This window comes from Halictus rubicundus, chromosome 13 (assembly GCF_050948215.1).
Source record: "Halictus rubicundus isolate RS-2024b chromosome 13, iyHalRubi1_principal, whole genome shotgun sequence".
NCBI lineage: Eukaryota > Metazoa > Arthropoda > Insecta > Hymenoptera > Halictidae > Halictus > Halictus rubicundus.
Window position 1 is genome coordinate 5430039 of NC_135161.1, and position 25203 is coordinate 5455241.

General features: G+C 43.3%; 1 protein-coding gene across 3 annotated transcripts in view; it reads left to right on the forward strand.

The window, feature by feature from the left end:
- The window catches only part of Dora (zinc finger SWIM domain-containing dorado), a 493890-nt gene extending 469005 nt beyond the window's left edge, over nt 1–24885 (forward strand). The window contains exons 3-22 of one of the 3 annotated variants that reach the window (XM_076798684.1): nt 7616–7867; nt 11441–11616; nt 11772–12082; nt 14233–14659; nt 14762–15013; nt 15173–15475; nt 17653–18270; nt 18358–18534; nt 18636–18822; nt 19014–19143; nt 19244–19403; nt 19492–19691; nt 20013–20505; nt 20622–20750; nt 20832–21048; nt 21133–21440; nt 21554–21661; nt 21861–22228; nt 22466–22615; nt 24703–24885. In XM_076798684.1, coding sequence (XP_076654799.1) covers nt 7616–7867; nt 11441–11616; nt 11772–12082; nt 14233–14659; nt 14762–15013; nt 15173–15475; nt 17653–18270; nt 18358–18534; nt 18636–18822; nt 19014–19143; nt 19244–19403; nt 19492–19691; nt 20013–20505; nt 20622–20750; nt 20832–21048; nt 21133–21440; nt 21554–21661; nt 21861–22228; nt 22466–22615; nt 24703–24769 — 5033 coding nt within the window. In that variant the 3' untranslated portion in view covers nt 24770–24885. The remainder of the gene's footprint in view (nt 1–7615; nt 7868–11440; nt 11617–11771; nt 12083–14232; nt 14660–14761; nt 15014–15172; nt 15476–17652; nt 18271–18357; nt 18535–18635; nt 18823–19013; nt 19144–19243; nt 19404–19491; nt 19692–20012; nt 20506–20621; nt 20751–20831; nt 21049–21132; nt 21441–21553; nt 21662–21860; nt 22229–22465; nt 22616–24702) is intronic. The other 2 variants (XM_076798685.1, XM_076798686.1) reach the window with 2 other exon arrangements.
- The last annotated feature ends 318 nt before the right edge of the window (nt 24886–25203 follow it).

Genomic DNA, 25203 nt, shown 5'->3' on the forward strand with positions numbered 1-25203 from the left:
ACCCGTGTTATGTTTACACTCTTAGACATCCGAGGATATACCCCGCGATAGTGGGGATAATTCCGCGACGTTTATCATCCAGGCTTTGGCGACATATATGAGCCCCTCACATTTCAAATCGATTAACTCCATAAAACAGAAAGTGGAGAGACGTGATGAAACAATATACATTGTTTTTAAAAATTCCCTTTAAAATAAAAGTTGAAATAAACATTGTATAATGTTTAAATACATATGTAGCTTTCACATAGAGACATGTAGAATGAATAAGATAGAATAGCCTTGGTGTAATCGTTATTAATATCACAACTTTTGGGTGACTAAGAGAGTTGATCGATTTGATAAGTGAAAAAGAAGTAATAACATCAAAATCAGTCTTCAAGTTATATTTGTTGTTGCAGAAAAAGTTCATTATTTTACATCTTTTAAAAGATTTTTATTTTTATTTTCAAGTCCCGATTTATTTTCGAGTTACTAGAAATACATAACCTTTTTCTTGAGCCAAGATTTCTGCTTATAAATAGTGTTGAAGAACCGTCAGATTCAGCATTTTCCGGATCCAAACAATTATTGTTCGTCTCATCCATCTTGACATGTAACGGTATATTTGTATTTCTAAAAAGAGCTGACACTTAAACTGAAATAATTGTTTAATAATAATTCACAAGTACTTGCTTCTGTAGCAGTTAGTTCTGTTAGTTCCTGCCAGGCGGCAGCACTGTTGCTTAAGAACTTGCAGATTGCTATTGCGGATTTCATTATTGCAACGATTTACATTAGATTACAGAGTTAATCAAAATGGCTTCTGAAATAAATGATGTATTATTCGGTGACCAAAAAATTTTGTTGTTTAACACGTTGACTGCCACGTCACCCATATCTGGGTGACGGAATTATTTGTCCAGGTTTTAAAATGAATTTTTACCGTAATATATTCAATGCACCAAATTTAATTAGGATTTGTAAAATGCAAGAAAGTTGAAGGACTACTCACTATCATACATTTCATTTTTTTCAATTTTTATTTCATTAAATAACTTACTTTGTTTTTGTGGAATGTTTGAGGTTTCTAGTTTGGCAGTCAATGGGTTAATGGTGTTAATCTGTATTATTTGAGAAAATTTGTATAAATAAAAAAATGTTATGACTGAACCAAGTGCTTTGACACCTAAATCTAGAATATTTCAAAAAGTGGAGTTAATCGATTTGGCCTGTGAACGACTCATATAGAGAAATCACTGTACAATTTTATTCCGATATAAGACGACACCCTTTATTTCGAAATAAGAAACTCGCTGTCCCCTATTCTTTTTCTTCATCCGAAATACGGCGAAAGCCGTATATCGAAAGAGAACTGTAATGAAAGGTACATCGGTCGGGGTCAGAAATGACTCCGCCATAGGCGTAGAACTCGCAGAAGTTCGAGCATCAAATAGCGTGTAATATAACGATGGCTACGGTCGCAGGACGGTGCAGATTGCATCGCAAACAGGATTTTCGACTGCAACGATCGCCTTTCCCCAAAGATCTCTCGATTCGTCGTACCGTAGCACTGACCATCCGTGTGTTAAGATCTTCCAAAGATCCTGCGCGACCGCTTCGAAAATTCTCCCGCTGCAGATTTCCTCTCGACGTCCTTTGAGGTCCGTACTAGTCGTCATCCTTCGATTCGAAGATGTCCTGATTGCCCGGAGATGCTCGTTCACTGTCATAAGTCAGAGTCGCTCAAAGGATCCCGGAAAGTTTGCTTCTGCGGCTTACGGAACTCGTTCCGATTTTGAGGATCTTCCGGGCCACGTGACGTCCATCCTCGACGAGGATTTATCAGGACGTTCCAACTCGGATTCAGAGGATCTCCGAGGCTCATCCGACGGCCTCTTCGGCCGCTTTAATACGAAATTTACAGGCGGAACGTGCGCCTATTACGGTGATTTCGATGCTCTAAAGAAGACGAGTTCTCTCTCTCTCTCTCTCTCCCCTCTCTCTGTATCTCTCTGCTTCTGACTCTTCCTGATCCTCGGTAAAGGGATCTTTGATAAACTCGGAGGAACTGACGAAATTTTTGGAAACACGCTGATCTTGGAATTGTTGCAAATAAGATTGCATGTTCTTTGCCAAAACAAGGGACTCCTATCTGGGGGTTGTAGAGCCTTGTAAGCCTAGAAAGAGGGTGGAGGAGCGCTCGCGCGCGCGCGTTTTTCACGCGTTCGTTTTATCGCGATCGATCCGCTCCAGTTTCCATCGACCCGATAAATAATGGAAATGGAATCATAAAAGTATTACGACCGCGGAATTTATGCGGTCCGGCCGGGGGGGCCGTGCGCCCGTTGTTGCATAGCGTGGTTGCTGTTTCAATCAACAGTTTCAGCCACCGTCAGCATGGGAGAAAAAAGAAGGGTGCGGAGGCGTTCGATGGCAGTAAACAGGAAATTCCAACGATCACAGGAAAAACAAGCCGTCTTTAAACTACATTTTATCCTTTTATATGTCAACAACACGGGTCTTGCCAGCTATATATATCGTCCAGGAGATACTATTCTTTGATCCACGCTGAACGTAGTACCTAATTTTCTCGTTTTTTTCTTTTTAGCAAATTACGAATTACAAGAAAGTTCTAATCATTGAAACCGTAAAATAAATCGTAGTGCAAGGGGTTACACACGATCCGTTCGACCGTTTCAATACCGCTTATCGTACAGGAACGCGACGGATGTGTCGCGTGGCTTCGATCAAAGATTGCATACCAGGTGGTAAAGAAAAAAAGAGTGGATGCGTCGATAGCGGTAAACAGAAAATTTCTACGGTCCCGGGAGCGAGTCGAGTTGATCCTAAAACGCGATCTTCGGGCCTCGTTTCATCCTTTTAATCTCATTTGCCGTGCGGCAACGCTCTCGTCCACAGAGACAAAAGTAGCGTCGTCCCTCTTCGTCTCTTTCTGGTTCTCCGTAGCCGGCGCTCGATACCAACGGAAATGACGTTACCACGGCACGGGGCCCCGTTATTAATGGAAATTCAATTTCTATTTGATTAGCGAGCATCCGCAGGGCAGAAACCGAACGTTGTGTCGGCGTTCTTCGATCCCCGGTTACAAGGAAATCGAGACTCGGATGACGTCGGTTATGCTGCCGCTGCTGCTGCTGCGGCGGCTGCAGCTGCCTCTGTTATGTCTCGAACGAGTCTATCGATCGATCTCTCGCACCGGTGAAATTTCAGGACGAATCTCCTGATGGTCGTTGATCGAATAGAGAAAATATTCGGTTTTCTTTTTTATTTTTTTTTTTGTACAACGCAATTTTCCCCGAGCCGATTGTGTTCCTCGGCGAAAGCCCGGGAAATTCTACCGATTGCTCCCGGGGGCCGATGCGTCGGGCACTTTGCAAAAATTTCCATTAATCTTCCCCCCTTTGTTTTTCATGCAAATATTTGGCCGATCGATCGACCGCACACCGGGCCTGCCTTCTCTCTCCCTCACTCTCTTTCTCTGTCTCGCTTGCCCACGTCATTCTGAAGCGACGTCCATCCGTCTTTTTATTGTGTCCCCAACTTAATTTTTACCAACAATTTTCACCAGAGACCATAAGTATCATAACCAAAGAGAAAAAACAGTCATGGAATAACAAGTATTTCATCGACTAAAATCGTATTGGTTACAAACAAGGTTTATAAGTAACCGAAAATTTGTTCTCTTGTTGGTAAATGTTGTCGTTGAGAGAAATTCATTTCGATCGCTTATAACAGTTATCAATGAGAGAAATTTATTTCGGTCGCTAACAACAGTTATTGATGAGAGAAGTTTATTTCGGTCGCTCATAACAGATGTCGATGAGAGAAATTTATTTCGATCGTTCATAACAGTTATCGATAAGAGAAATTTATTTCGATCGCTCATAACAGTTATGAATGACAAATTTATTTCAATCGCTCATAACAGTTATGAATGACATTTTATTTCAATCACTCATAACAGTTATCAATGAGAGAAGTACATTTCGATCACTCATAACAGTTGTCAATGAGAGAAATTTATTTCGATCGCTCATAACAGTTATCAATTAGAGAAATTTATTTCGATCACTGATAACAGTTATCGATAGCAGAATTCATTTCTTTCGCTCATAACAGTTATCGATGAGATCAATTTATTTCGATTGCTCGTAACAGTTATCAATGACATCTATTTATTTCGATTGCTCATAACAGTTATCGATGGGAGAAGTTCATTCCGATCACTCATAACAGTTATTGATGGAGGAAAATTGTAATAGTTATTATTAAATAGTACAACTCTCAAATGGTAAACAATCAATTATTTCATAAATTTTTTATTCATAAAATTAATTGCTACAATCAAAATTTAATGTCACAAACATGAGTTTTCCCAAATTTTCTCCTGACGAATTACACCGCAAATTATTTAACGTTAATTTTAGCGCAGAAAAGGTTCGTTCAACGCTAACCTGAGTTGCAGGCACAGCGTGAATTATGCACGCTGGTTTTGATAGATACGAGAGTCTATATTTCTGATTTCCCCAGTTGAAAAAATTTTGAAAGATTTTTTCCAGATTTTGTCTTGTCCTTATGGGGTCTTGATTCGTCTTGTTGTGCGAAACCTTCTCAATGAATTTCACAGGCTTGCTCCATCCGAAACAGAGTAGACAACTCAGTAATTAAATAAGCAACTGAAATGAATTTCCTCATCAATAATTATTATGAACAAGTGAAAAGAAATTCGATCATCTATAACTGTAATGGGTGATCGAAATAAATTTCTCTCATTGATAACTGTTATAAAGCGATCGAAATGAACTTCTCTCATTGATAACTGTTATGAGCGATAAAAATTAATTTCTCTCATTGATAACTGTTATGAGTGAACGAAATGAACTTCTCATTGATAACTGTTATGAGCGATAAAAATTAATTTCTCTCATTGATAACTGTTATAAAGCGATCGAAATGAACTTCTCTCATTGATAACTGTTATGAGCGATTGAAATGAACTTCTCTCATTGATAACTGTTATGAGCGATTGAAATGAACTTCTCTCATTGATAACTGTTATGAGCACTTGAAATGAATTTCTCTCATTGATAACTGTTATGAGCGATAAAAATAAATTTCTCTCATTGATAACTGTTATAAAGCAATCGAAATGAACTTCTCTCAATGATAACTGTTATAAAGCAATCGAAATGAACTTCTCTCAATGATAACTGTTATAAAGCAATCGAAATGAACTTCTCTCATTGATAACTGTTATGAGCGATAAAAATTAATTTCTCTCATTGATAACTGTTATAAAGCGATCGAAATGAACTTCTCTCATTGATAACTGTTATGAGCGATTGAAATGAACTTCTCTCATTGATAACTGTTATGAGCGATTGAAATGAACTTCTCTCATTGATAACTGTTATGAGCGATAAAAATAAATTTCTCTCATTGATAACTGTTATGAGTGATCGAAATGAACTTCTCTCATTGATAACTGTTATGAGCGATAAAAATAAATTTCTCTCATTGATAACTGTTATGAGTGATCGAAATGAACTTCTCTCATCGATAACTGCTTCGAACAATCGTAACAGTTTTTCTTCATCGATAATAGTTATCCAGGAGGACCCTATTTTTCGGACTCTGATGACTGTTATTTGTAACCAAAAAGTACAAAATCGAGATTTTTTAATCATTTTGCTCTTCGAATTTTTGTCTTTATATTTTGTGTAGATTATCTTAAATTTGAATAATAACCAACTTTGTATTAACGACGTTTATCGTAGAAAATTTTAGAATAACTGTTATTTTTGGTCCCTGATTTTCAAAACTTTTTCTATTGTTTAGCGTAATGCAAAAAAGCTGTAAGTTTCTGCAGTGCGCCAGGCTGCTTTAGAAAATCAGGAGAGATGCAATTTCTTGCATCGAGTTAATCGATTGCTCGAGCAACTAAACAGCACGTTCCTGTATTAACCACGGCTACATAAAACCAGGAAAAATTACATTTAATAGGGAGAGGAATTATTGCCAGTGAACAAACACGAAGGGGAAAAGCGAAGAAGTTATTAGCGCAATGCGCAAGGGGTTAAGCAGTGGTGTTGTTTCGCTCGGAGAAATCGAAATGAAATCGCGGTGCGATGGGTCAAAGACGCGGCGTCGCGGCGTTCGCTGGCTACAAAGAAATCGCATCGATATTAATCGCGTCTGCGACACGAGATTTCTCGGAGAACGACGGGAGCCAGCGCCGCGGGTATTAATAAAGTTATCGACGTCGGCCAGTAACGATGTTTATTATCGGAACGGCTCTCACTTCGATCTTGGTCTTGGTTCATTCAGGCCACGCATCGAATTGGCAAATAGAACTCTATCTCCCTCTCTCACTCTCTTCCCCTCTGTTCCTCTCGTTCTCCGAGAAATTGTTCTCGTTGTTTGTCGTCGGGGACTTTGCGAACTTCGTTCCCCGCTAGCTCCCGCTGTATTAGCTTTTTCGGCGGCTTCGTACCGTCCCCTTCCGCCCCCTAACCCCCGTACCGTCGCGCCCTGTTCCCCGGAGGATCGATGCAGCCTCGTCACTTTTTGCGTATTCGCGTATTCGCGTGCTTTTCCGTGTGAAACGCGCATCCACGCGTTTATCAAGCGGCTGGGGCTCTAGAAAGTTGCTCGTTCTCTTCCCAAACACGAGCTCCCTTTCGAAAGATGCTCCCTTTTGAAACGCGCTCTCTTAGGGCACAAATTATATAATTCAAGCAATCTCCGATCGGAAGCGACACATACCGATTTTCTCTTACAAGCGTGTTTTCTATGCGCTTTCAACGTTAACCCCTTGCCCTACAATATCGAGTCAGCCACGTGATGAAGATTCTGAACTGAGTCTAATAAAGATATATGTTATTAATAGACTGCGGATATTATGCATTTACGACAATAATTAGTAGGTATAATTTTAAGTAGCAGAAATATTAGAAAATTTTAAACATACTATTATATTATTCTCAATCTGCTAAACATAATAACAAGGAAAATAAGTTTCTATTTCACTTCAGTTCATTGCAATCCTGGTACAAAAATTTTATTTCGCATAAAGATCCGCAGTCTAGTTATTAATTTCCTTTAAACTGAAATAAAATTCTATTTTGTTGTAGTTGATATGTATATCGTTTGTAGAAAACATAGACGTACAATAAATATGAACTATAATTTTTTTTCTACGAAATTCTGCACGACGAAGAATTTCTAATAATAAATAGTAGTGCAAGGGGTTAAACAACGCGGAAAGTGCCAACAACGGGACGACAGTCCTATAAAACGTGCAAAAACAAATCGAAAATCAAGAGCAACATTTTTTAGTTCAATGCTTCGGTCTCGAGGAAAATGAGTCCGAAAGTCCGTCCGCTTCGAGCGCTCTGTTGCACATACTGGCAGTAAGTAGAATTGGCCGACCATGGTCAGACGCGTCGGCCGATTCTTTGGAACCGGATTTTCTCGATAACGAGGCGTCCGGTAAGAAAATGTTGTTCTTGTGTTTCACAGCTTGGAGCGTTAAACCGATCGATGGATAATATATTTTTTTTTCTTTATAATCATGGTCGAATTGTTATTGAACCGTTATTGTTTTTCGCAGATGGACAGGCGGTACCGACGCTATGCGAGCTCGCGGCGCGTTGCGTGGCGTCGCACATACCGTTCGAGCTAGTGGAACACGTTTATCCACCTGTTCCCGAGCAGCTTCAGCTCAGGATAGCTTTCTGGAGCTTCCCGGACAACGAGGAGGACATCAGACTCTATTCCTGTCTCGCGAACGGGAACGCGGACGAGTTCCAGCGGGGAGAGTACCTCTTTCGGCAGAGGAGCGTCAAGGACACTCTGCAGATCGGTAAGTGGATCGGTGGATCTTGCTTCTTCGCAGAATCTTCCTCTCGAACAGCCTGGCAACAGTGTCACCGCGGTTAGCCAATTTATGACTCTCCGTAGACCGACAGTCACGAGAACGGTGACGAGTCCTGTGAAAAATCGAACGGCTCCTTATCCGCGATTCTTGCGCCGGTAAGCATTGTGCGAATTTCTGGTACACGGGGGGAAGGGGGGGGGGAAGAACCGCGGCCACCACGGGATAATTGGAAACCTGACCCTGACGTTTCCCTATCGTCGAACGATGTCGCAGAATCCTCCATCTATCCGTCTCTCTGTAAACCGACGCTGAAACGAATTTAATGTCGGATCGATGGGAGGAAACGAGCGGAACAACGGAGAGCCCCGGACTCTCTCTCTCTCTCTCTCTCTCTCTCTCTCTCTCTCTCTCTCTTTCTCTGCGATCAATTAGCGAGGGAATCGAGCGTCGCGCGAACTCCAATTTGTTTTACCTTTGTCTCGGAGAACAAACGTGACAAGAGAAGAAGAGAGAGAGAGAGAGAGAGAGAGAGAGAGAGCTCCATTATCCCATAATATATTTATTTCCCATTCCATGGCCGAGAGACAGTTTCTTCCGAGAAGACAATTTCCTGTCGGCGCGGCGACGACGGCGGCTGCGGGAAAGATCGTGGTCGACGAATCTAATTTCCCTAATTCCATGGTGTTTGCCCGGGACGGTTCATTTCCACGGAGCTAATTTACGCGGCAATGGGAAACAGCCGCGCGACGTTTCATGGCTTTTGCAAACCCGTTTGTCAGCGATCCTGCGGCTATTGTTACTCAATGTCGAAGAAAGCGCGCCCAACGATTCGCCTCGTTCCTGAAAGCCTGGCCGAAATTCGCAATTTCGTATACGAATTGTCTCCAATTACACTGTCCAACACCAAAAAAATTTTGCAATACCTGTTGGGTGATTCTTATACACTTTGTCATCCTAAAACCGAATCTGAAAGTAGAATTGCTCCATCACGCAACGTTTTCGAAAAATTTTGGTTTTTGTAAAAATGCCCGATTTTGATACGAAACGACGTGTTAGGCAAATACTAAACACGCGAGAAAGTTCAAATTTGAGTCAAGAGATAGAGGGGACTCTCCTCTACATACTCATATAGTCAATTATATTTTTATGTACTTCCTAATAGTTGTAAATGGTTGTTAAAGTTTGAAAATGTGCCGACGCGGGTACTTTGTACGCTCTATTTTTGTATTTATGTGAAAAATCCTTTATCTAGCAGGAATTTACTATACAGGAATGCATTCTACAGACATTTCTGGTAAAGAAACCATTCACGAAAAGTATTTGGTTCCCTTAATGTACGAGAAGGATCAGAAAATGTTAATTGACAGCGTGTGCGCGACGCGTTCGCGCCAGACGGCCATTGCAGCCTTTTCGCGACTCGCCAGGGCCGTCGCTATGCGTAGTCGACGTTGGTACCACTCAAGTATGTCTTTCAAACTTTAACAACCATTTACAACTATTAGGAAGTACATAAAAATATAATTGACTATATGAGTATGTAGAGGAGAGTCCCCTCTATCTCTTGACTCAAATTTGAACTTTCTCGCGTGTTTAGTTTTTGCGTAACACGTCGTTTCGTATCAAAATCGGGCATTTTTACAAAAACCAAAATTTTTCGAAAACGTTGCGTGATGGAGCAATTCTACTTTCAGATTCGGTTTTAGGATGACAAAGTGTATAAGAATCACCCAACAGGTATTGCAAAACTCGAAAAAAGTTTAATTTTGTTGGACAGTGTTATCTTACTCTATTCTCGATTATTAGTACCGGTTGGATCAGGACCGAGAAATGATGTCTGAAATATGTCTAGATTGAGTATACAGTGATTTCTCTGTATATGTCGCCAAGGCCTGGATGATAAACGTCGCGGAATTATCACTCGAGTTAATTAACACTCGGGTATGTCTCCTGGACTATACACAACGCTGACGTGTTGTTGACATACATCGAGAATTCACTGTACAGCGTTTACTCGATATATGTCCAAAACACGGGTCTAGCCACGGACATATATCGGCCAGGAGATACTATTCTTTGAAAAGGACAGCGAAGCTCTAGAGGCCTCGGGTCCAGTGGCGGCTCAAGTCAAGTGGGGCCCCAAGCGGTAAAAATTTTGGGGCTCTCAAACTCAAATTAGAAATAGAAGTTGCAAGAAAATTCTCATAAACTTGTTAGTAGACTGCGGAACTTTATGCGTTTATGGCTCGTAAAAATTGTCAAAAAATCCGAGAACAAAATACGATAGAATTTTGGGCGATTTTTATGGATTTTGTATCTGCAAAGGCTATTCCCACTAAAAATTAAATTTTCATGTGCTTTCACTTTCTGAAAATTTCTCTAGAAAAATTGAAAATTGCATACACATCCGCAGTCTACTTATTAACAAAAAAGAAAGGGGCCCCACGCGGACGCTTAGTCCGTTAAACCCGTCACTGCTCGGTTTATGGCACCCCTACGGAGTGTCCGCGACGTTTATGATCGAGGCCTTGGCGACATATACAGGGTGTCCCACGTAACGCTTTTCACGATATTTCAAGTACTTACGATAATCTGACAAACAAATATTTTCAACAAAAGTTGATCATTTTTCGATTGGCTACATATTGCAATAAAAAAATTCGGGACATTTTTCTTTTAGTATTGTCAAGGTCACCTTCATTTTTTAAAATGGCACTTTGTATTTTTGACTTAACAGTATTATAGTCCGTATAAAGACGCATTCAACGACGTAGTATACTATGACCTTCGGACGACCTTCAAGACAAAGAAATCAAAATTTCAACAAGAAATGACAGTCTGCTTGAACGGGCGATAATAACTTGTGTTTATTATTAAGACTCGAAATTGCATTCAATTCAGGAACCTTGACTAAATGAATGCAAACGATTTCGTGAAAAAGTCACATCAAATGTTCGAAATGTGATCCATGTTGTTGTAGACACAATTCCGTTCTACGTAGCAAGTTTGCATTGGCTGCTCTTACGATAGTGTCGTAGCGAAGTTCTTCGCATGCTCTACGAATTCGCTGCTTTAAATGTTCCTTACTTTGTATTGGAACAGCATAAACTATCGACTGTAAATGACCCCATGAAAAAAATCAAGTGGTGACAAATCAGAGGACCGAGGCGGCCAAGCCATAGTTATTATCACCCATTCAGCAGACTGTCATTTCTCGTTGAAATTTTCATTTCTTTGCCTTCAAGGTCATCCGAAGGTCATGGCATACCAGGTCGTTGAATTCGTCTTGGTACGGGCTATAATACTGTTAAGTCCAAAATGAAAAGTGCCATTTTAAAAAATGAAGGTGACCTTGACAATACTTTCGTTGAAAATATTTGTTTGTCCGATTATCGCAAGTACTTGAAAAATCGTGAAAAGTGTTACGTGGACACCCTGTACATAGAGTGAACACTGTAGCTTGTTGGAGGACCAAGTTCGAGATGCTTCGTTCTCCAGGACCACTTTCGGCACAGCATCTAATTTATAGTTCTTGTTTAAACAATCTTTTTCTTTGCCCAGGATTCCACCTAAGCGCCACCGTGCAGCCACAGGCGATGCTGAATGGCGACAGACCGCAGTTCAACGTAGCCGTCACGTTCGATCGGCGGAAAATCACGTCCTGCACCTGCACCTGCTCCTCGAAGGCCTATTGGTGCGCCCATGTGGTCGCAGTATGCCTCCACAGGATACACATGGTACGGAAAGAATCCCTCGGGGTCTTCGGAAATCGTACAACGATCTCCGAGAACCCCATCTTGGAAAGCTAAAGAAATTTGAACATCGCTGCACCGTGATCGAACGGCGACATGGTGATACGATTTTTGAAAAATTCATCTTGTCTGCCTTCTAGCCAACGCAAGTATGTCTGAGAGCTCCGGTTAGCGAATCCCTGTCACGACTGCACCGGGAACAACTACAGAAGTTCGCGCAGTATCTGATCAGCGAGCTGCCGCAGCAGATACTGCCGACAGCTCAACGTCTTCTCGACGAGTTGTTGTCGGTGCAACCGAGCACCATCAACAGCTACTGCGGCGCCCCGGATCCCACAGCTGGACCCTCGGCACACGATCAGACGTCCTGGTACCTGGACGAGAAGACGCTCCACAACAACATCCAGAAGATTCTCATCAAGTTCTGCGTGCCCGCTCCGATCGTCTTCAGGTAGACTTCTGTTCGTCGCGTCGCACAGTGGTCCCAAATCGCCAAAACGTGGTCGAAACTTCACAACTTATTAAAAAATTATTGGTTCTGCTTGGAAATTAGTATTGGCCGTTTTTGGGGTCGCTGACCACGTATCTGAACTTGAAATTAGAAGAAACAAAATGGCGGATCCAATATGGCTGACATATACATTAAAAAATTATTGGTTCTGCTTGAAAATTTGTATTAGGCCGTTTTTGGGGTCGCTGACCACGTATCTGAACTTGAAATTAGAAGAAACAAAATGGCGGATCCAATATGGCTGACATATACATTAAAAAATTATTGGTTCTGCTTGAAAATTTGTATTAGGCCGTTTTTGGGGTCGCTGACCACGTATCTGAACTTGAAATTAGAAGAAACAAAATGGCGGATCCAATATGGCTGACATATACATTAAAAAATTATTGGTTTTGCTTGAAAATTGGTATTAGGCCGTTTTTAGGGTCGCTGATCACGAATCTGAACTTGAAATTAGAAGAAACAAAATGGCGGATCCAATATGGCTGACATATACATTAAAAAATTATTAATTCTGTTTAAAAATTGGTATTAGGCCGTTTTTGGGGTCGCTGACCACGAATCTGAACTTGAAATTAGAAAGAACAAAATGGCGGACCCAGTATGGTGGACATATACATTAAAAAATTATTAATTCTGCTTGAAAATTGGTATTAGGCCATTTTTAGGGTCGCTGATCACGAATCTGAACTTGAAATTAGAAAAAACAAAATGGCGGACCCAGTATGGTGGACATATACATTAAAAAATTATTAATTCTGCTTGAAAATTGGTATTAGGCCGTTTTTGGGGTCGCTGACCACGAATCTGAACTTCAAATTAGAAAAAACAAAATGGCGGATCCAATATGGCGGACATATACATTAAAAAATGAATGGTTCTGCTTGAAAATTGGTATTAGGCCGTTTTTAGGGTCGCTGATCTCGAATCTGAACTTGAAATTAGAAAATTCGCTGTCTCATATTGACCTGAACGAGGGGGAAGATGGTATGATGAAAGAAGGTATTCAAAGTAGGTATTTCAAAAAAGAAAGAATTGAAGAATTGCTGGTCTTTCTACGTACAATAAGATCCCATAATAAAAAATATAGGTTTCCATTTGAAAAAACAAAGTTGACCTTCAAATGACCTTGAAAACGCCATCCAAATAAAGAACTGATACTGCCTTCGACACGTGTTTTACACTTCTTCTATATCTTTCATACTTTTCGAGATATTCTGCTGAAAAGTTGTCAAATGAACAGCCGGTATAAAAACAGCGTTCGTGTTTGAAAAATATAAAAACATTTCGGATGTATGATTCTTTATAAAAAAATTGACATTCTATTCAAAATCTGTTTAAATTATACAGAAAGACTTTGTGCATATCTCTCACAGTTTGACAAGAAATGCAAGGAAAGCACATAAAATAGCTACTCTGCGTTACAAAAAACAGTACTACGACCACAGAGGCACCTAGGGGCAGCTAATTTTTTTTTAGAATTGCAAGATAATGCTATGTAGTAGAAGCTCGAACAAGTTTTAGCGATAGACCGTGTGAGACTTGCAACTTTTACTCTACATCTTAAAAATGTATGCCTTCACTTTTACTCTCTCTTTGTATACATAGTTATCAGTTAACAATAAACATTTGTCACTAAAAACTATGCAGCTTACCTCCACAAACAGCATCCATAATGCACAATTAAAATCGAAACGTTTCAACACAATTTGTACTCTGTGCACTTAAAATTCGCAATGTGCTTCACAAGCTTAAAAAGGTATGGTCTAATGAACTCGAAGTTCGGACTGTGATTGTTCTTCAGGTATAAAAAAAACGACCTTTTTGCTGTTTACCCCCACTTAGAAACACTCTTAGAGTAACCAAACCCATACTTAAAACTTACCTAGCTGAAAGTTCATATTTTAGGTGTCGGCCACGTTTTCCGGCTTTGGGACCATTGCGCGTCGTTCCCTCCGGTACCGTCGTATTGGGTACATCCCAGCGAGGGTTCAAACTGGAAAAGGAACATGTTCAGGGTGTAACTGGAATATGTTCCTCCCTGTAAGCCCACCACCCGATTTCTGATCCCCCCATGCTTCTGTTCGCAGCGATGTGAACTACCTGAGCACGACAGCGCCACCAGCAGCCGCGGAATGGTCCTCGTTGCTACGACCTCTTCGTGGCCGCGAGCCCGAGGGCATGTGGAACCTGTTGTCGATCGTCCGGGAGATGTTCAAGCGAACCGACCGCAACGCGATACCGCTGTTGGAGATCATCACGGAGGAGTGCATGGCCTGCGAGCAGATCCTCGTCTGGTGGTTCAACACGAAGGTGTCGCTGCTGAACGGGACCGGTTACGGCGGCAAGAACAACATGAGCAGCACCGTGCACGCCTCCCAGCACGCTTGTTCGTCCCTCTGCGACGAGATCGTCGTTCTCTGGCGACTGGCCGCGCTGAATCCTGGCCTCTCGCCGGCTGAGCGCGAGATGCTTCACAATAGGTTCACCGCTTGGCACATGAAGATCATCGACAAGGTACATACAGCACTTTCTTCTTCCCCGCAGTATCCCTTCTTTGGCTTCTCGTTGATCTCCGCTAGTAGCCAGGATCTCTATTTGATACGGTATTCGTTGCAGGTGAGAAAGAGTCGGGGCAACTCGGTGTCGCACAATTCGCACAACAAGAGCAACAGCAGCGGCCACAAGGACTCTTTGAAGCACGACCTGACGGTGTTCACCGGCTTCAAGTCGGCCCTCGAGGCCTGCTACCTGGACTGGGAGGAGTACACCTTGCCGGGTATCACCTACACTGCCGGAAGTAATCCCATGTATCATTGTCCGTTCACCTGCTTCCGGCGCGCCGGGGATACCAGGACCGAGGTCAATCAGGTCAGTCGATGATACAAGCAACGATCCTATCCGTTCGACCCCGAAACAGGGACGCGAGGAGTCGCGTTGTTATCGGAGTGGCTACGAAGCGCCAGACCGAGAAAACAGTTGGTGGCCTTGAAACAAGTAACAAGGTAGCATTGTGTCATGTGCCGTCAGGTGAACTCCAGCGCGGCCGTCCTGAACTGTCAGCCGCCGATGTCCCACCATTATGGCAGACGGACGTTGGACCCGGATCTGGGGGAGTACTTGGGCCGGAAACGAATCACCACCAGGGACCTGCTCGGCTTATGCGAACGAGGAGGCGGCGGGGGTGGCGGAGGCGATGGGAACCGGAGTAGCGTCAGCTCCGAGGGTTTCTGCGAGAACGAGACCGACATACCCGACACGTTCGAGCCCCAAGTGATCCTCGTCAGACGACGCTGCGCTCACCTGAACAACTGCGGGGACACGGACTCGCAGGTAGCCTCTTCTAGACACAAATAAAAACCACCCTGTCCATTGTAATTAAAGCGGTTCAACTGGTGCGTTGACAATGGGCAAAAATCAACTTTCGTGTTTGTATTTAACACTTTACCGACCGGTAGCCTATTAATCGGCTTTTTGTCCCCGGCGCTTACCGACCGGTAGCCTATTAGTTTATTAGTTTATTAGTTTGTTAGTCTATTAAATTAGACCTGCCTAGTATAATCTGACTCTTGTTGGCACGGCAACCGAAACAGAGCCGATGTCAGGGAAGTATTTGTGGTCGAATGATCGGTAAGAAGGGAGTAGCATGTTCAACCGGTACCGGTCGGTAAAGTGTTAAAAACCGCATACTTAGTGTACTCTCTTCGATGTTCTACAATCTTCGTCTGAAACAATTTGTTCATGTTACCTATCAGTTTCGAGTAATGGAATTTTGTCGAGGAATCAGGCTTTCCAACGAACTATGCAATCCTCCGTGAAGATTTCAAGGTCATTTGAAGGTCAACTTTGTTTTTTCAAATGGAAACCTATATTTTTTATTATGGAATCTTATTGTACGTAAAAGGACCAGCAATTTTCGTAGGATACGTTTTTTTATCCGCGCACGAGTGTCCGAGATATTTAAAGAGAAGTAGAGCGAGGCATATTATTGTGTAAAATTCTTTGACACAAATAGTTGATGTTTTCCAATTGTACTAGCACGTACCGTTTGAAAACGATTTAGTCCAGTGTGAATCATCCTAATAAGAGATACTATATCGTAGTATCGTATAAAATGGTGTATTCTTTAGAAGAACGAGTAGAAATAATTTTTATTTATGGAGCTTTTGAGTGTGCTCGTCGAACTGCTGCTACGTTTAATGAGAGACATCCTGATAGACATGTTTCAAAGTTTAAGGAAACAGGATCGGTGACAAATTTAAAAAGAAACCAGCCAAAATTCAGAAAAGAAGCTGATCAAATCGAAATCATAAAACAGTTTACTGTGAATCCTACTAGTTCAATTCGACAAGTTTCAATGGTAACTGGTGTATCAGTGGGATCTGTTCACAAGTTGCTTAAACATAATAAGTTTCATCCTTATAAAATGCAGTTGCATCAAAAGTTATTGGAAGATGACTTTGACAGACGGATTGAGTTTTCTGAGGAATTAACAAATATGATAAACGTCACTCCTAATCTAATTAAAAACATTTGTTTTAGTGACGAATGCACTTTTTTGTTAAACGATGTTGTAAATCGTCATAACTGTCGTTATTGGAGTGACGAAAATCCACATCTTATTAGAGAAAGTAACACTCAATGGCCGGAAAAAATAAATGTTTGGGCCGGCATTTTAGGAAATGCTATTATAGGTCCTCTGTTTTTCCAAGAGAATTTGAATGGCAATCTGTGTTTAAATTTACTGGACGACATCATTGATCCACTTATAACAGAAAGTCTTGAAAACCAAAGAGATGAAAACAGCAATTTTTTGTTAAATGAAGAACTTTTGTACTTCTACTTTGTTAAACAATCGATTCCCACTAAGATGGATCGGTAGAAGAGGTGTTATTGAGTCGCCACCAAGATCATCAGATCTAACTCCAGTCGACTTCTTTTTGTGGAGACACTTAAAGTTGTTTATAAAATGCGACCAGAAAGCGTCAACGATTTGCGTCGCAGAATTGTACAGGAAAGTAGAGCTATTCCAGCAGACATCTTCAAAAATGTTCGTTCAGAATTTGAGAATCCTCTGTATTATTGTTTAGAAAACAACGGAGAACATTTTGAAAATTTGTTACAGTTATATAGAAATTACAAACTTTCTCGCAGTGTAAGTATGTGACTCGCTCTATTCCTCTTTAAATATCTCCGAAACTAGTGCACGGATAAAAAAAGGTATCCTACGAAAATTGCTGGTCTTGTTACGTACAATAAGATCTCACAATAGAAAATATAGGTTTCCATTTGAAAAACACAGTTGACCTTCAAATGACCTTGAAAACGCCACCCAAGTAAAAAACTGATACTGTTCCCCTCTTTTCCCCTCGAAATCCTTGGACACGTGTTTTACAATTTTTTAATATCTTTCATACTTTTCGAGATATTCGGCTGAAAAGTTTTCGAATGATCACCTTGTATAACGGCACGTCTCGTAACGTTTGGTAACGTTTGCGCAAATGTTTCAGGAGGGCGGTGGCAGCGAGTCATCGTCGAACAGCAACGAAAGCCTGAAGAACGCTCAAGACTCGGACAAGCACCGGTCGAACGCCTCGTGCGAGACCCACAGTGATAGTAGCGATAGCAGTAATAACAAGGCCGACGCGGACTTGAAGCGCAGCAGCAGGACGAATCACGAGCACCGGGAAAAGTCGCGGGCAGCGTTGCCGAAGGGAGAGGCCGCGAAGAACAAGCAGCAGGAGTCCGACCTGGAGAAGGATCCGTCCAGGAGGCCGTCGAAGGACGAGAGCTCCTCGTCGAGCAGCGACAGTCCATCATCCTGCGACGAGTACCACGTCTATTACTATGATCCGAAGGCCGTCGCGACCACCAACGGCGCCTCGAAGGACTTCAACAAGGACTCGCAGGCTTCCGGTACGCCTAGCGTCAGCACGATTCTCGGCAACTTGATGAAGACGGAGGATCCTTGGGACATACTGTTCGCCAGGGCGGAAGGACTCTACGCTCACGGACACACGAGGGAGGCTTGCCACCTGGGCGTGCAACTCGGAGAAGAGTTGCTGGCCAATCCTCCCAATCTGATGATCAAGGAACCCCGCGCGCCCGTCAAGGGAAAGAAGAAGAAGGTAGAGACCATAGATTCCAACCTCCCTTTTTCCACCTTGCCGCAAGTTATGGATAGGTATTGAACGCTGCGCGTCTTCCTGTTCCAGCAACAGATGAATCCGGCGTCTCATCAGCTCACGTGCCTTGCGTCGGCTACATTGGCCAAGTGCTGTTTCCTCTGCACGGTTCTCGCAGAAAATCCAGAGTATCACAATCTAGCGTTCAGGGTTGGCCTGTCCGGCCTGGAAATGGCTAGGCCTCCTGCTAACACAAAGCCTCTGGAGGTAAACGATCTGATCTCGATCCCTTTGGCACAGTCTAGTCGTCTAGACGATCCTCTAGACTTGTACAGATTTTTTGCATTTATTATCTCTGTTTCGTCCAGGTGAAATTGGCTCATCAGGAAAGCGAACTGGTAGGACACTTGAAGAGGATTCCCCTGGGTCCAACCGAATTGGCCATGGTTCGACAGAGGGCCGAGCAGCTGAGGGATGGTGTTCTGAAGTCCAGGGGTCACGCGTTGCTACCCCTGATGCTGGCCAGCTTCATATTCGACGCCCTCAACACGACAAGTACGAATCCTTTTTCGCCATTTTCTTTCTGCTGGGATGTATATCATGTACATTGATATCTGACTGGTCTTCTATGTATTTGGGGGTTAACACGCGTTCTATTTAGGCCAGACGATAATTCTTTCAGACAAGAGAGAGTTAAAGTTTGAACGGTAGAGGCAGAGAATAAAAAATTGTGGAATGATTCGCAGGAGTAAAACACCTGCCCACAGACGTTGACGAGAATCTTGGGTTCGACGCGGCCGTCACTGCTCTGGGACTGAAGGCGAACGTGAGCGAGGCTGATCATCCTCTTCTTTGCGAGGGCACTCGACGTCAGAGGTAACTCGCTTGTGTTGTCACACCTCACTCGCTCGTTGTCCCGATTAATTCCTTCTCGCTTCTTGCCGATATCATAATCTCGCTCCCGTGACTTGTTCAGAGGGGACTTGGCCATCACGTTGCTCGTCCACTACAAGTCCGAGCCCACCAAGGTGGCCCGGATCATGAAGAAACTGCTGGACCCTGACGTTCATCAGCTGATCAAATCACCGATCTCGCCTATATACTACTACTCGCGCGGAGCACCGAAGAGCAGCGAGGTAAACCGTTAGATTTAACTTTGTCGTGGGATCGAAGGTTATCCTCTCTGTCTCGCGCGAAGTCTTACGAGCACAACTTCCGTTTCAGGCGGACAGATATCTTCCGGACGAAGAGTGTCCCATTCTCCCTCTCGTTGGCACGGACGCTGGCAACGGTGACAGCGTGGTTGGCACCAGCAGTAGACCCCATAGTAGCACCAGCGCAGAACTGGAAACCGGAATGAGCGCGTTGACGGTGCAACCGCAGATCGTTCAGCACACTGTGCTCACCAGGACAAAGGAGACAAGGTTCTTCACCTTTCGAACATTCTTACTCGAGCCTCCTTACGCTATGGTCTTGATGTTGATCTTAACACTAAACCTACCACGGTCAGAATTTACAATTCTCGAAACTATAAAAATTCATTTAAAATAGTGACGGGCAATCTCAATAAATTTTTGCCATTTTTATAAAGCAATATTTGCCAGATACTGTTAATGCTTGGTAGGTTTAGTGTTAAATCGAATGAAGATTTCAAGCGAAAGCAAGGACAAGGAATTAACTATATCTAGGCACCTCCTTCGAGTTCTCTTTTTCATCTAAAACATGCTCTTCTTCTTCTTGCTCAGATACAAAAGCAAACGATTTTGCCCATCCATCCCGAATCAGCCATCCGAGGCTGGAGCTCACTTCATGTGCGAGCTAGCGAAGACGGTTCTAATGAAGGCTGGCGGTAGCAGCTCTACGTCGCTGTTCAACCCATCGTCCACTAGTTTGAACCATCACCGTCCACACAGAGCTCTGCACATGTGCGCATTCCAGCTCGGACTGTACGCGCTCGGGCTGCACAATTGCGTGACACCGAACTGGCTGAGCCGCACGTATTCGAGCCACGTATCTTGGATCACCGGTCAAGCTATGGAGATCGGAGCGCCGGCGATCTGGTTCCTGATCGACAGCTGGGAGGGGCACCTAACGCCACCGGAAGCCGTCGGCATAGCGGACAAGTCCTCGAGAGGAAGCGACCCGAATATGGTGATAGCGGCCGCGGAACTCGCGCTCTCTTGTCTGCCGTACGCCCACGCGTTGAATCCAAACGAGGTTCAGAGAGCCATTTTGCAGGCAAGTGTATAACAAGTCATCGATGACAACGTTCGGACGATCCTCGAACGTCTGCGCCACTCCCCTCCTGCTTTTCCAAAAATTCCAATGACCCGGTAGTCGTCTTCCCATTGCAGTGCAAGGAGCAGAGCGACGAGATGCTGGAGCAAGCGTGCATCACCGTGGAAAACACCGCTAAGGGTGGTGGCGTGTACCCGGAAGTGCTGTTCCAGGTTGCCAAGTATTGGTATGAATTATACTTGAAGGTAAGTAGGTCGAGATCGTGATCCAGATCGAGCTGCCAAGCGCCGTACACCGCATCATAAAATATCGATTTACGTGTGCAGCACACTCCGGGCGGAGAGCAGCAGGATGACATGCCGCACGATCCTCTGCAGCTCGACATAAACGACGTGTTCATGGTGGAGCCTGGTCCACCGGTAGACATGTCGAACGGTCAAATGATGCCAGGGCCGGCTCAAGCCGTGGTCGTGACCAGCACACAGCCACCCCCGCCACCCTATTCCAACCTTCCAGCTATAAACACGCTGGCGACTTCGATGGGTAACTTGATTTCTATTTGAAATAGAACGAGCTAGATGTACAGCGTTTTCCAGCGAGATCGGTCATCTTGACTCTCGGTTTCAGGACTCGGTATGCCGTACGCTATGGGTCCCTACAGTTTCGTACACCCTCACCACTCCATCACGACGTTCGGTGGACCCATGCCTTCGCACAGAGTGTCCCTGCCACCGGCGCCATCGCACATGCAAATGTACCACGCGGCATTCCCGTCCCATCCGAGACATCCCCAGCATCCTCAACATCCTCAGCATCCACACCATCCCTCGCAGGCCGCGCAACCGCAGACTATGCCGCAGTACTACACGCCGCAACCTCCGCCCTCGCCGGGAACCCACCACATGTTTACTATGCAACAGCCCATGCCGGTTAACGTATGCTATGTCTTATTCTATTATCGATCGTCGTTGCTAGACTGTGGATGATTGGCGCAAAGATCCACAGTCCAATGGTTGCCAACGATTAATTTGACGGAGTTGTTTGCTCGCAGGTGCAGGCAGGAGTGACGGGATCCATTCCCGGCCAGAACAATATGCCTGGACCGGCGATGGTGCAAGCGCAGCCCATGATGTCCAACGTGAGGACGCAGCCTCAGGTACGCACAAACAAGCATTCGCTATTCCTTTTGTAGTCTGTCCAACGAGACGAGGCAATCAAGCATCTGAGAAGAGGAATTCAACTCTGTCGCTCTCGAGTGGCTATTTCTTTTCGTTTAAGCTTACGTTTCATTGGACAGATTATAGTGAGTCTTTCCTTCGAATCGACCTCTGACGATATTCAAATGCTCGCTACAGGTTCATAGGCAGACCCAGACGTTCAGTCCGTACCAACTCCGTGCCCTCGTCTCAGCCTATCGCGTGGGGATGCTGGCCTTGGAGACTCTAGCTCGCAGAGTTCACGACGACAGACCGCAGGCGAAATACGCGCGGAATCCACCTTACGGAGAGGACGTCAAGTGGCTGTTGAGAGTTTCGAAACGCCTCGGCACCCAATACCTTCATCAGCTTTGCGTCTGCACCGTGAACAGCATCGTCAGCCCGTTCGTTCTCCACGACGTTGTGCTGGAGGCAGCGCAGTATCTAGCTAGAAATAATCCGGCCCTCGTGCTGCAGCATCTTAGATCGGCTTTTCTTGCTCCTCTTGTTCACAAATGCCAACAAATGTTAGTTTCGTTTTTCTCTGTATCTCTCTCTCCCTCTCTCTTTTGGCTCTTTGCACTCGAAGACACATTTCGCGGGAATTTCAAACAACTCGAACGTCCTTATTTATCTATAGAAAGGACAGTCTTAGAAAGGATCCTTCAGAAAGGACAGTCGAGTGCAAAGAACGAATGTTTGCAACCGATACAATGTTTACCCTATAATGTTTGACCCTAACCGGTTTGCAATGTTCGTTACAGGTACATCCAGTGCATGCATCAAAAATTGTATCATTTGATGGCCGGCGATTACGAGGAGTTCGCCAATGTAGTCTGCGCTGCCAGGGCAGCGTTTCACATCACTCCCGAGGGACTTGTTCAGTTCAAGGAGTGGCTCCAGTCTATCAAAAGGTAACTCGATAGATGATACACTGATGCTCGTTTATTCCACCGTCTGACCTTCATCCGCGTCCCTCGTATCTCCAACCTGAATTTGCTCCTTGCAAGGGTAGCTCCCCCTCCATAATGGATGGGATGTAGTACCCTACGTTCAGTAAAATTACTAAAATGGTTGGCATTCTTCAAAGACCTCCATAATCATCTCGGAAGCGAAGATGAATATATTCTTTGAATTTGTACAGCGAACGGTGATACGTTCAAATGTCGGAAGAACTAAAGGACCATGATGGATCATGGGCAATAAGGTCAACAACGATCAGGGCAATCCTGTACACTGCTCGAAATTTTCATAAAGCCGCCAGATTTTTTGGTGAAATCTTATAATTATGTTATAGTAATGAAAAGCTGATGCATCATAGCATTTTTGGATTAATAAAAGAAACCATATACATGTTTGCAGTCATAGATATATTCTTTATTTATAAAAAAACGTAAAATTATATAGTTTAACAAAAATTGAACTGCGAAATTTCCATAAAGCCAAACGTTTTTTAAGTAGATAACATCAATATTAACAAAAATTTCTTCTAAATTTCGAAATTAATACTTAGTATAATTGCCATTTTTTCGAATAACGTCGAAAATTCGATTAGGCGTTGATGCCATCAAAGCACGAAGAGTTTCTGCTTCGATCGATGTCCACGCTTCGTTCACTTCAGTCCATAACTCAGAAACAGAGTTGTACTGTTTACAATTACCATATACTTTTCTTGCAAGTATTCCCCAAAGGTTCTCAATTGGGTTTAAATCTGGTGAACAAGCTGGCCATGTCAAAACACCGATATTTCTGCTGTCTAACCACTCCTTTGTTTCCCTTGATACATAAACTGAGGCGTTATCCTATTGAAAAATGAAATTGTCAGTCTTAATTTCTTCAGTGAATGGTATTAAGACTATCTCCAACAGCTCCGTGTATTGTGACGAATTCATTTTGTGGTTAATTCGACAGATTAGGGTTTTTTTATTGGCTCTGAATGCAGCCCAAATCATTAATGAGCCTGCACCGAAGTTACGACTCATTGCTACATTAGGATCTTTTCTTAAATCGTGCCAGTAGTACTTGTGACCAACTGGCCCATCTAAGTTAAATTTGTTCTCATCGGAGAAAATTATATTGTTCCATTCTTCTGTCCAGGACATATGTCTTTGTGCAAATTCGAGACGAGCTTGTTGTGTCGTTCTTTGAGTGCTGGTTTCTGGAGCATTTTTTTCCGTTTAAATCGCCCTGAACTTATTGGTAGTTGTAGTTCAGTTCGAAGTTCTGCTGCACATTTTGTTTTCCTTGCTGCCAGTCTCATCAATAATGAATATTGTCTTCTCGTCAATTTTTTATTTCTACCTGTAGGGTGTTTCTTACCATATTCTTCGCCCAAATTTATATAATTATCTATTAAAGTACGCGATCTATTAATTTTTTTCGCATTTGATCGATTAGAACACCCCATATCTTTATAAGCATGAATGGATGCCTTCTCTTCACTGGTCAACAACTTGCCTCGTGGCATTCTAGTAAAAATAAATACACATATAATATATATATACAATTTTTATGAATTTAAAAATCAATTTTAGTATATATACGCACATCTGAATTACAATTAAAGTTTCTTTGCCGAGACTCACGTGTTATCCACACAAAATCTAAGCACAAACTAAGTGGCTTTATAGAAATTTCGCACTCCCGTTCCGCGGCCTTCGACGAAAATGTAAATAAATTGAAGACGTAAACATTTGTGAGACTGTGGCGTATATATCTCTACTCAGTAGTCAGTATACAATGTTATAGATCTTTGAAAAGTAACAAATTTCTCTATATTGTTTAAAAATACACCAAAATGTAGGTGGCTTTATAGAAATTTCGTGCAGTGTATAGTAGAATTCTCTATAGCAATGTTTATAGGAAATTAGATAAGAAAACAAACCGAGAATGGTAATTCAGTAGTACGGTATTTTCAGGGAATTAGAGACGAGATGGGCGACGGTCCTCTAATTGAAACCGAGGGAATGTAAATTAATGTTAATTGTTGTTGTTGTTGTAGATCTCAGTCTTGCAACAAGGAGCTGTGGGCTCAAATCAATGCGGCGTTACAGCAGAATGGCAAATGACACAGAGCGGAGCCAGGCGTGACGTGGCTCAACACCCTTCCGCATCCTCCGCCACCACCTCCACCGACGACGACGACGACGACGACAAAGACGACCACACCCCTTCTTCAGCACCAGCATCCTTGTCATTCTCATTCTCATCCGCAGAGCATGGTGTGCAACGTTCACGGGCTGGCTAGCCACGACAAGCTGGATCAGGATCTCCACAACAGGGACGTGCACCGTCGGCACACGGCCACCACGCAGGTCGCTTCGTCGTCGTCGTCGTCGTCGTTCGTCGTCTCGAACAAGCACCGGACCACCAGGGCGAGAGACGGCCGATAATTAGTTGTTCCGGTAGCGGAATTGGAGGGAAATCGAGAATCGATCCCAACTGGCAGCAGCAGCAGCAGCAGCAGCAGCGCATAATTCTGATCTTAGTTATTAAATGTGTC